This window comes from Xyrauchen texanus, chromosome 13 (assembly GCF_025860055.1).
Source record: "Xyrauchen texanus isolate HMW12.3.18 chromosome 13, RBS_HiC_50CHRs, whole genome shotgun sequence".
NCBI lineage: Eukaryota > Metazoa > Chordata > Actinopteri > Cypriniformes > Catostomidae > Xyrauchen > Xyrauchen texanus.
Window position 1 is genome coordinate 11,743,850 of NC_068288.1, and position 13,366 is coordinate 11,757,215.

At 36.7% G+C, this 13,366-nt stretch overlaps 1 protein-coding gene across 3 annotated transcripts in view; it reads right to left on the reverse strand.

Annotated features, from left to right (window-relative positions):
- The window catches only part of LOC127653561 (PTB domain-containing engulfment adapter protein 1-like), a 68,545-nt gene extending 64,681 nt beyond the window's left edge, over positions 1–3,864 (reverse strand). For all 3 annotated transcript variants that reach the window (XM_052140263.1, XM_052140261.1, XM_052140264.1), the window contains exon 1: positions 3,788–3,864. In XM_052140263.1, the coding sequence (XP_051996223.1) occupies positions 3,788–3,842 (55 nt within the window). In that variant the 5' untranslated portion in view covers positions 3,843–3,864. The remainder of the gene's footprint in view (positions 1–3,787) is intronic.
- Between the last annotated feature and the right edge of the window lie 9,502 nt (positions 3,865–13,366).

The window sequence follows — 13,366 nt, forward strand, 5'->3', positions numbered from 1 at the left end:
CTCGTTTACTCTCCTTATGTCGTTTGAAGCCCATATGGTTTTCTTTAGTCAGTGAAACACAAAAGGAGTCTGTATTTTAAGGGGTGTAATGATTCACTCGTTATCTCGATGCATCGATTACTTATCCTGTCTATCTATATGCATAGATCTTGAAATATGATTTTTGAATTGAGGATAGATAGTGTTGGTCAATAATAGATTTAAAATGCTAAAAGTCCAATTGAATCGCTATTCGATGAAACGGTGTACACCATTTAAAAATATATAAATATTTAATTAGTTACATGTATGATTAAATGGAGAAATGTGCGGCGGCGTTCTCTAGCGCGCCTCGCCACACATGCTTTCATAGCTCTCCCTCACTGACATGCACTGAACACTTCTGTCGCCCTTCACGGGAATCACGCACGCACCCAGTTCTGATCATAACTCTCATTGAAATTTTTCTGAGCAGCTTTCGAGCATCTCGTGTCTGATCTCTGCTCAAGAATGCCACTGACTATCAAATGAGCAATTGACAGCTTGCGCTATTGTCTCGAGTGAAACGCACACTTCTGGTCGCGATTTACTTACATTGTATGGACCTACAGAGATGAGATCTAAAGATCTTGGTTTGTGTTCTGCAGAAAGAAAGTCACACACATCTGGGGTGTCAGAAGGGTAAATGATGAGAGAATTAAAATTTTGGGGTGAACTATACCTTTAAAGAATCATATGAATGCATATAAAAAATGCAGAATCAGATTTCATTATGAATAGAACTGAATCGTTATGAATTGGCAAAAAAAATATTTTGAATGAAATCGAAAACCTATGAATCGTAAATCGAATCAATTTGCTTTCAACACAAATATTCACACCCTGATGTATTTTGCAGAATTTCTAAGCCAACATGATCTTACTGGAAATCAACATGTTACTTCTGAATGTTCATGTAAATTTAAATCAACCCTTTCAGACAGTTTTGCTTCAATACAAATGTATTCACCTCATCCTGTGGCGTTACTGATTCTTCTAGAGTCTTCTCACTTCTTGCAATGCGAGAATGGACACCAGGATGTAATTGTGTCCACATAAACAATAACTAAATAACTCAAGTTTCCATCCACCTTTTGCGCTGTTCTGTTATTGACAAAGTTAAAATGCGTAAAAAAAAAGAAGACATTTTGCACAAATTGCTGCCTTCTGTTCTTGCCATTCAAATGGCCTTTTACCAGTAAAATGGTGTGCATCATTATGTCATTCTTAAAAATAAAAAAAATACACTGTCACATAAGTTCTGGGTTAGCACAAAAGAAATCTGCCCTTGAGCCGTTTTCATACAGAATTTTGTGTATATCACAAATTGTAGCCAACCTTTCCCATCATAGATGTCCACACATTTGTGTAAAAAGTAGAGAATAGAGACAATTTATTAAAATTGGCCAGTTTCAACAGGAAACTGGAGCACACCAACATGATCAAACGGGAAGTGGCATTCTGTTTCCGAAAGTTCCGGGAACCCTAGGATCGGCAACAGTATGCCGACTCACTGACATGCCCCATAGGACATATTTGGAATGGCTCAACAACAATTATTTTCCGTCATGGCTGGTAGCGCATTGCGTCAGTTGCATGGGAGACCACAGTTCAATCCCCATTCAAACAAGGAAGTAATCACATTAATATAAACAATAACAAGCGTGATAATGAGGATGCATTTTTATCCCCAACATTGCATTTTGTCTCTACTAATGGTTAGGGTTAGATTTGAGTTTGGGTTGGGGGGTAGATTAAATAAAATAAGCATTTCTCTTCCCTGTTTTACAACCTGTACAGCTTAAAACAATTCTTCATACACAATTCTCCTGCACGAGACGCTGAATAAACAAAAACAAAGGGAAACAAATACATTCGTCTAGTGCGCGTTTACATAGAAAAACAAATGGATGGTTGCAAAAGTGTAAGGTGTGACTGTGAACAGCCCATTACAGTTGGTGGAGGTCTTTGGCCATTGTGTCTTGCTCTCTAAATAAGCATTTCTCAGAATAAGCAAGGAGTTATTTAAATGCTTTGTCAGGAAAGAGGTTCAACTTGGTTATATGTGTCTCGAGATCCTCACGTTCGGTTCCAGTTTGTTGTGTTCCGTCTGTTTGAACAGCTCCTTGCCTGGGCTCATAGTCTGAGCCGCTTCACCACCGAGTTCAGCCGAATACCACTGCTATCTGGGAATATTGCTACCCTACATACACTGTAATGAATAAAAAACAATGTGGTATTTCGCTGTTATGAAGCTTAGGAATTAGTGCAAGTGTAACACCATGTGAACTGTCTATTGAAGCGTTTTCCCCCCTCATTTTACTTATGACAAAACATTTGAGAATATGGACCTGCTAAAACTTTTTATTTATTTATTTAATGCACATTAGTTGAAAATGAAATGCTCATTTTTAACAGCCAGGATAGGAATGTTCTATGCAATAATATAATGGTGCTGTTTGGGTCATGTATTTATTGCGCCCTCTTGTGGACTAAGGAAGCAATGTCACTTTAAAAATCAGCTGACTTTACAATTCAAATATTAGATTTATAATATACAAATAATATATTTAAACATTTAAAAAGTACATTTTTATGGTTCAGTCAGTACTGTTTGTTTTTGTAATAAAGTTCAGAACTGTATACATTTTAAAAACTATCCTATGATTAATCGATTATCGGCAGGTACTGCCCAACTTGGTTATCGGTAATTCCACTATTGGTCGACCTCTAGCGCCAACTCCCAAAGGGGCCGTCACTTCCACTCACGATTAAGGTTAGGAAAAGGGTTTGGTAAGGTGCTTCCTACATCTTCAATGGTGGTTTGAAGCGACTGCCCCTATTTGGAGTAATCCCTGCAGCTATACCCTTCTCAAAATATCAGTCTCTTTTCAAAAAAAGCTATCATAATGCATCAGAACACTAGGAGTATAGTGGAAAAATTAATACCGAATATTTTACGGTGTTTTTGGTCATATTTGGAGCTTGACAACCACACTATATGCACACTCAGACATTCTAATTTTTTGTTCCATGCATGAAAGTCATGCACATGAGGGTGAGTAAATGATGACAGGAATTTAATTTTGCTTGAACTTTAATGTCGTTACAGGCTGATTTAGTCATACATTTTTTTTACTAGATCATATTTAGTATATTGAGGTGAATTTGAGGCGCACACTTAATTCAGGTCAGCTTCTTCAGAGGTAAATGGATTCCAGTCTGAGGAAACAGTATGAAAGACTCAGTGATTAAAGTATAACAGTAGCTTGTCAGAATGCCATGCTTTTCTCTCGTTTTTCTCTTTCAAGGGCAACGACATGGCGTCAGCAATATCATTATGAACATTATTTTGTCTGTCACTGCTGGGGTCCGAAGCTGAGCTCTGGGTCAATGCTGAAAGCACTAAACAGTTAAGCACGGTGAACAGAATAGCACAACTATTAACACGACGATTAAATACAACCGGATTTACACACGTGCAAACGAGCTTCACCTAACATACTACAACTTAGAAAGTAATACATGTTTTAGCATATCATTTCCATTATTTTTCGTTCATGTAAAATAAAAATAGCAATGCAGTTAGAGAAAAAATGCAACACGTACACAACAATGGTTTACAAACAATAAGCCACAGGTCCACAATCTAACGGTCTTAATTAATAAAAAGCAAGTTTAATATGTTCATTTACAATATCTGAAACATTCCTAATAAAAATCTAATTATATGTACAAAACAAAACAAAATAGAAGTAAGTTCTCTTACAAGAATCGGTGATTTTGATGATATTATCCGTAAACCAGAGCCTGTCCAGACGCATCTGCAGCAAGTCACCGGGAGAGCGCGCGCTTGTGTGTGTGTGTTTACCCTACGCGCGCACTCCAACCGCTTAAAAAGTTTAGTGACGTCATCCGGGCATTTAAAACGCCGCTTTTGTTCATAGGAATTTAAGAAATGCTGTCTGTCTTAAAGTGGCCGCGCATGGTAAATAAATACCAGCCACTCTACACCTGAAAGGGAGCATATGAACTCAACTGTTGAACTGTTCACCATCCAAACGTGAAACTTACCTTGACCAGTGCTGGGTGTAATACATTACTAAGTAATAAATTACTGTAATTAAATTATTTTTTCATTTAAAAAAGTAAGTGATTACTCTTAATTTGATGTAATTGTGTTAAATAATGTATAGACTCTAGAACAATCATATAAAAAAATTGTCAATTTAGTCAAAATGTAACTTCTAGTGTGAAAATTGAAGTTTTCTAACTTATTGCAGACCCTAAAAGTCTTTGGCCAGTTCATGAATTATTTATTTGAAAGAATTAAAAGAGCAGTTTCATGTCTATCCTTGAATTTTCATCTGGTCGAGGTTGATCAGGGTTTTAGAAAATAATTAGTTATAAGTAATGAAATTACTTTTCAGAAATAGTAATTATTACTGTAATCTAATTACACTGTAGAAGATGTAATTAGTAGTTAGTAATTAATTACTTTTTTTAGAATAACTTGTTCAGAATAGAAAACTAGCTTTCTACTTCGTGAATACTGCACAATGTACACTGCATACTACCCACTGTTTTTAAACATTAGTAAGGGAAACGGTAGGCATTATTAGGCAAACTATTTTTTTATGATAACTTATAAACCTTTTAAGACAGACCTTCTATAAGCTCACAGGTTGTTAATCAATGGAATATGCTCCTGTTGAAGCCATCTGTCTGTTATGTAAACTTAATTTTTTTTTTAAATTATGTTGTAAGTATCAGTTCACCCAAAAATTCATCATTTACTCACCCTCATTCCATCCCAGATGTGTATGACTTTCTTTCTTCTGCATGGATTACTTGTATGCTGCCTTTATGTGTTTTTTTTAGAGCTTCAAAGTTCTGGTCACCATTCACTTGTATTGCATTGTATGGACCCACAGAGCTGGGATATTCTTCTAGACAATCTTTGCATGTGTTCAGCAGAAGAAAGGATATCATACACACCTGGAATGGCATGAGGGTGAGTAAATGATGAGAGAATTTTCATTTTTTGTAAAAAGATTACATGTATAATTTAAAAAATAATAATAATATTGTAGTTAATATATATTGTAACATCCAGTTCATTCATCACATGGGAAATAAATGCTGACTTTGTGTGAAAAAGTACTCCATATATACTGCACACTTTGGCAAATGTAGCAGGTCAATGTATCAATCAATTGGCTACATCCCTCTCCACTCTACTGATAGCCAGTGTTTGCCAGAGTGTTCTGGTGCACTATGGCTGCTGGTGCACAATCCAGGTGGATGCTGCACACTGGTTGTGGAGATTCCACTCCCTCTCTGAATGGAAAGTGTTTTGAAGAGAGCCACGTGAAACTAGTTTGAATAATCTGGGAATGTCTTTAAATCTGTGAGCAGTTCATCTAATCAATCTACAGAAGGTTGTAGATTGCAAAGAATACTTGTGCAATCTACAAACAATACTTACATTGGCTTTTGAGAGCAGCTGCTCATCGGAAAGTGGGAGAGCAATCAGTCCATGATTTTCCTTCACCTGCAACTGTGTGATTGTCTGATCTCTGTACATCTGTGGCTGTTAATTTCTGGCATAAACAATCTCCTTCTATGATGTGTGCCATTTAGGCAGACTGTTCCAAAACCTGGATTCCATTTGTCATTTTTCAACTATGTCATATTTGCAATCAATTTACCTTTCAGCTCCAGAAGAAAAGCATATGTTCACCAAGGCAATGCAGCCGCATGTGCTCGATGCATCATGGGTTGTGTCCCAAAATGCTATCCTGTTTTCTGTTTCAGTGTTGAATATGTAGAATCATTAAATATAGATAATTAGATAAGAAATAAGAAATAGACAGCCCAAAGGGGGATTTAAGGTGAACAGGATGTCTGAATGGAAAAGTGATTGACAGCCTAATCCTGTGGAATTATTATGCAATATGATATTTATGTAATGACATACATGCAGCATACTGACTCTTGTCAATTTGTTAATTTACATTTGTCCATACATCCCTGTATTGATTCGCTTACCCATACAATCAGCAAACCTAGATTGAGTGGTGTCATTCTACAGGCAACTCTGCTTTTATAGCCTATGTTATGTAATATACTGTATAATTATTGCTTAAGCCTTGAATCTGAAATGTGTGTATTCATCATCAGCCTGCAGAGCTATAAGTGATGCTTCTTTTCTTCTAGTCATTTTCTATTCAGTTAACTTAGCAGGTGCTGCTGCTTTGTGTTTGAATTTATTTTCAACAATTGTTAATGAGGTACAACAACTAATCTCCTATTCGCCATCTGGGAAATCATTACTCAATAATAATTTTAATAAATGTATCCTCAAATCTTTAAAAGAAAAAAAAATCTCTCTAATAAGCATCAAGAACTGGAACACATCAGTGACACATTTGAATGAAATTCTTTAATGGCATCATATGGTGTGCAAACTGAATACCAAATCAATGTGTTGAGTAGAAGGGAGCAGTAACAGGGGATAAACAAAGGGGGTAGAACTTACATTCGAATTTACAAGATTGAGAGAAAAAGGTAGCCGAATATGCCACCCTGGAATATCACCCAGGGAATATATATATATATAGGACAAAGAGTTAAATCCACCCACAAAAGGAACACAGGTTTGTTTCCACCAATGTAGGATGAGATGTAGATACTAATACAAAAATATCTTATTTTTATTTGTCACAATAAATCAATAAAAAAAAATCTAAAATTCAATTCAAAATACTGTGACAAGATTCAGCCTTAATGGCAGGTTTCACATTACAACCACACAATTACACACACACTATCAAAACACTAAACAGGGCTGAGGCTTTCCTGGAGACCACCACAATCACACGTGTTTTACACACACACCCCCAAGTATCCAAAAATGATGTGGCGATGAGCACAGCACAACAAGCAGTGAAGAAAAAACCGCCACCAGGCACAGAAATGGAAGCCAGTCTCCCTGCTGCAAACATCCAGCTCCTGTAAAAGATAAGGAGAAAAAATAAGATAAACTTAAAATACAAATTATCAACGACAATTGGACACCACGCTGGAAAATTTAACCACTTATCCACGCAAAAACAAACATCAAATTGGGTTACCCATAATGCAAATGCGGCTAAGAAATAAACTAAAACAAAATACATTAAAAACTTGAGTAAGTGCTGTCAGCAGTTTCCCGGTATGAATCAGTGCAAACAATGCTTCGGCCTTACACAATCCAGACCAAGATCACTCACTTGTAGAGAAGAATCCAAATATACCAGATTCTACAAACAAATCAGAGTCCAGAACGAAGAGCAGTCGTTTGTTTGGAGTGAACACAATTCCAAAGGAGGAAAGTGTTCCAGGGTGGCACACACCAAACACAGCACAATATCCAACAACATAAGACAAGAAGTTAACAAAACAGAACCAAACCAAATTTAAGAAAAAAAAAAGAAACAATAGGAGCAGAACTGCAATGCACTCCAAAAGGGGAAAGGGGAGGGGAAACTAACTACCCCACTCTCTAGCCACAGATTAAATGCTCCCACATGTTAGCCAGCCCACCTAAAAACTAAATAAAAAGTTAATAGAACAGAAACATAACTATGATAGCTAAAAGCACTTAATAATTTACATACCGTGAAAAGGTGTCTTGAAACCCAGATGACAATAAATGCCTTTAATAAGCCAACTGCAATGCTGATAGGCAGTCAATGAATGACATTGTTACCCAATCACTAAAAACAGGAAGGTGACAGCATACCCAGCCACACATATAAATTCACACGAGCACACACACAGATGTAAATAACCAGCTATGCACGGTGTGAGGTCATGTTAGCTGATGGCAAGACAGCAGTAAATCAGACCGAATGTCTTATAATGAGTCTCTCTATCGTTCTGATCCCTCTAAAGGTCCGTCCAGTGCAACCTCATTTAACAGCTTCTCTTCATTTGTATCAGACACCTCATAAACAGGAAGTCCATTAAAACAGTCTGCTAATGTCTGTCTCATTCTTCTGTGTCTGCTTGTCATTTGAAAACATGTAAAACAGATATTCATTAAAACCAGTGTTGGGAGGGTTACTTTTGAAATGTATTCCACTACAGATTACAGATTACATGCTGTAAAATGTAATTTGTAATGTGTTCTGTTAGATTACTCAAGGTCAGTAACGTCTACATACTTTGGATTACTTCTTCAGCACTGGTAGATTTTTTTACTTGTTTTGACTATAAAAACTCTGTCAGTACAGTCAGACAAAATAAACATGTTAAAAATACATTCTCTGATAAACCCAAATATCTTTTATATGTGTTGTTTCTAAAACAAGATGAATCAAATAGATTTTTAGATATTTTTACGGGAAAACAATACAAAAAATATGATCAAGAAAATGATTTTTGCCCTAATATCAAAGATCTTTTTAGAAAAAAGAAATTATGATCCAACGTGAATTTTCTTGATAAAAATATGATCATGTCTGGTAACATGTGCATGTACAATGGCTAGAAATAGCATAACAATTACACCAGGTTTATTTCTATTTCTTCTGCTCTAAACTGACTTCAAACGTACTTCTCTGTCTGCTCGTATGAATGTAACACATCATAAGAAAGTGTTTCACCGCTGTTCAAATGCACTTTGGATCATTTATATGTATAAATGTTTTCCATCTGAAAGGACTAAATATTAAATGAAACAAATGACAATCAAATGCAAAGTAATCTCTTCAGTAATCAAAATAATTTCTGAATGTAACTGTATTCTAATTACCAATGATCTAAATTGTAACTGTAGTGGAATACAATTACTAATATTTTGTATTTTAAATACGTAATCCCATTACATGTATTCTGTTACTTCCCAACCCTTATTAAAACGGATGGTAGATCTCATTATGAATAGATGACATATAATGGATATTTTATTAATGTGTTTATTTTATTAATTTTCCTCAGTCACTTTAGGTAAAAGATGTAATATTTTGTTTACATTTTAATTATAATATCATAATAACATTGCTAACATTCATTAAATGGCAATATTCTTCTTAAAGGTGCTGTAAGCTATTTTAGTTTTCTGAAGCTTTCACATGACTGAGCTGTTGAATTAGCCACGCCCCCACATTCCAAAACCCCGCCCTCCAAAGATACTTTTCAGACCAAAACAGAGCAAAGGAGCAGCATTGTTTGTTCCTGTGGCTGTCAAATTCAACAGTGGCACAATAGCGCCCTCAATTCTCATAGCCTCAATGGTCCACTTCAAATACAACACTATGAGTACGAGCAAAATGACTGACAGGTGAACACATTTTGTTTGCTGTTTACGGTCTACAGCTGTCACAGAGACCGGTGAGATATCTCAGGACACTTATTTCATTAATATCTTTAAAGGAGTAGGAAAATTGTTTGCGTACTTTCCCTTTAAACAAATCTTTTACACTACTTTTATTGCCATTATAAAGTGTTTTGTGTACAAGAAATATATGACAAAATATGTATATTTACATCAAGTTTATATTTTACTTGATGTGCTTCAAGAAAAATCACAAAATGTTTCTCGAAAAAATGGAAAGAAAAAAAGAGTATCAATCAAATACTACATAATAATTCACCTAATGTTCATCTTTCCAAAAAAACATACTGAATTGTGATGTCAGATATTTTTAAAGGCCAAGGAGAGGACATTTTCTTAGCCAAAAGAGTCAAATACTGCTGCTTGTGCAAGAGCCCTGCACCCCACTTCTGTATATACACACCAGCATCTTTATTGACAACAAGCTCATTACTTTCAGTGAGAAAACATTGGTGTCAATACACTGACACAAACTGCATCAGGATTTGATCATCATTAAATTATATGTTGGGATATAATTTTGTCATCATGACATGATATGTTGAGATATCAATTTTATCTCAGCTAAATTGATTAGTTCACAGTGGTTAATGCCTAATCTGTACTTGGGGTTGGGGGTGGGTGGGGGGGAACCTGAGGAATTATTAATCTGTATCGAGAATGCTTCTAACTGTTTTGCTAAATTGCCATTATATCTCTGCAGCCGCTGGAATGATAGTTGAATAGATGGCTTCACCACTACAGGTTGGTTGAATCCAGCAGCACACAATACAGCATGACTCCAACCTATTTCTTCGGTTGTTATGGCTCTAACGCTCAGCGCAGTACAAAAAGCCTCAGTCAGGCAGGTTAAAATCGATTTGTTCTCCACAGAGGGCTCAAGCAGCGGGGTGTCAGAAAACTGCATCACATTGCATTGCTAATGATGCCATTTAGACTCTGTGGAAGATCATTAGATGCAGTCCCGACTTGATCGCTTGCCTTCCTCTTTTCTCCCAGTATCTGTCACAGCCAGTGGGAGTGGAGCTTCAGGGAAATGAGACGAGACAGGAGGTGATAAAACACCTAAGCCTATGGTCTTTATAGGGCCACACAGGAAGGCAGATCACATCACCGTCTCTCGTCAGATAGCAGTTAGTGCAATCAAACTAAGCGGTATTAGTGGAACATGGAGATAGAAGAAAATAATTCTGCCTTGAGCCTTTTTATCACAGTCTTCTATAAATAACTGAGCTATTGTAAAAAATAACAAACCGATCCTCGGCGGTGCTGCCCTTTCAAACAAAAGAATGAAACATGGGAAATAAGATGATAAACTCAAAGCACTGTTTTGCATATGAATTAGTTTGTATTTAGGATTTGATCCTTTGACGTGTGTGTGTGTGTGTGTGTGTGTGTGTGTGTGTGTGTGTGTGTGAGAGAGAGAGAGACGCTATTTATTTGAGAACCTTTAACAAAGGATTTAGAAGTGTCCTACTTGTTGAATAACAATTTCTGCTTTCTCAAGCACTGTGATTAATGCATCCTCCATATGTTGGCGATTCATTTCTGTGGTGATGTGGGCGTGGCCGAGTGACATCTGTGAAGAGCGAGGCCAGGAGAGGAAGAACGGTAAGGATTGACACCTGTGGGAAATCTCCCCTAACAGCTGTTATGTGTTGCAGTGAGATCTGGCGGGGGATAAAAGGGCAGTCCAAACAACAAGAAGAGAGAGAGAGAGAGATAGAGAGAGAGACGCACCAAGCTGTGTCTGTGCGTATTCAGTGGGTGGCTGAAAAGCATTGTTGTAGACTGAAAAGTGTACATAATTAAGAATTGCGTTGACCGTTCACCTAGCCCCCACTTCCTCCTTCATTAGAGAGCTAGTGATCACAATTTCCAATTATCGTAATATGCTTATAAACCAGGAAGTGAAAAACAAATGATTACATCTACATAACTCTGCTAATCTAATTGGGCACTTCATGTAGCTTTGCCCAGTGCCATTCTTTTAAATGATCTTTGAAAAACTCGTAACTCATTATATATGTCTTATAATTATGCTGGGTGAATCAAATGGATTATAGTTCAAAGTGTCTAAATGTAATCTCTACTTGGGTGGCTTTACATAATTTGCACTGATATTCACAATGGATTTTCTTGTTTGATGTATCTCAACCTACTTTGTATAAGATTTACCTGGTACAAAAACCTGTTTTTTATTTATAATTTTTTTTTTGGTAACACCCCCACTCTCACCTCACCTCAAAACGGTTCCACAATTGTCCAAACTGAATTATGGCTTTAATCTGCACCGTTTGTGTTTTATTGGGGCAGTATCCAGTAAAGGTGTGTGTGCCACACTTAGCATTGGATTTACTATACTAAATTGCTGGTTGGTTACTGTGTATGTGTGTGGCTGTGTGTGAGCACAGGAAATGAAAATGGGAGTGTCATTAGAAAAGTTATCCACTAAGCAGTATTGGAGTCACAGATTAAAAGTGTATTAAAGAGTTCTGTAAATCAAAAGAACACACTTTTATTCATTTTAAATCAAATTTACATCCTGTCTACTCCGTGAAATGCATCTTCTCTCTCTCCCTCCCTGTGACGTTCACAGAACGGGGGTAGTAGGGGCACTAGCCCCTGACCCTTTGATTCACAAATCTAAAGGTGCCCTTCTGGTCTTAAAGTTAAAATTTAAAAAATGTAATTAAAATAGTAAGAAAATTAAGCGGATGTGCCTTTAACAGCAGATCGGGGGGCAGATAACAATCGCATGTGATCCTCCCTATGCCCTACTCACTCTAAAGTGCAGAGCCCATTAAGTGGGTACTCCAATTGGAACACGGAATTATGGTATGAATGTGTCCTTCGTATTGCGGAATGGCACATTCATTTTCTCACTTTCAAGTGGCATCCCCTCTCTTTGAGTGCTCTTTGAGGGAGCAAATATGGTAACACCCCCACCCTCACCTCACCTCAAAACGGTTCCACAATTGTCCAAACTGAATTATGGCTTTAATCTGCACCGTTTGTGTTTTATTTTGGCAGTATCCAGTAAAGGAAGGAGTGGTGGTGGCGTAGTGGGCTAATGCACACAACTGTTAATCAGAAGGTCGTTGGTTTGATCCCCACAGCCACCACCATTGTGTCCTTGAACAAGGCACTTAACTCCAGGTTGTTCCGGGGAGATTGTCCCTGTAATAAGGGCTCTGTAAATCGCTTTGGATAAAAGCGTCTGCCAAATGCATAAATGTAAATGTAAATATGGTGCTTTGAATTCGCCCCGGAACATGGAAGTCACGTCACAGAACATCAGCTGTTTTTTAATTCTGTTTCTGTTTCATGAAGTTACAAGCGAAACACGACAGAATATATATGTTTACTGTATCTACACCAATTTTTACGCTTATTTGTGCTGATTTGCAAAGGAAAAATGTATAACCATTTTTGGACATGTGGGCTACCCATTAAAATTTGTGGTGAGTAGGTCAGAATGGAAGCAGTAGAGATAATATGATAAAGTGAGGGTGCAGAGATGAGAGAAGTGAAAAGAGTGATGAGACAAGAAAAAGATTAGAGCCCTATAAAAACATTTACTAATCTGTGCTGTTACCAGGGTAATACTATACTGAATGATTATATTCATATTTCACGAAACTATCCTAGTACTCCAAGATACTTCAATAAATACCATAGTTTTACTAAGACACGTGTCAAAAACATGTGATTATCACAGACCATGTCTGGAAAAAAAGTGTATACTATGGTGCTTTTTGTTAGAAATATAACAGAATAGGCTATTATTTGTCAAAAAGGAAATAATTTAAACATGTATATTTATAATACAAGAAAAATTCTTAAATACTCAAACAAGCAAAGAATAAGTTATGTATATATAAGTGCTGCTCTTTAATTTTTTTATGAATAAATCAAAGCCCTTTATCCTTCGCCCTGTTCCTGCTGAGGTCTGTGCACGCCACT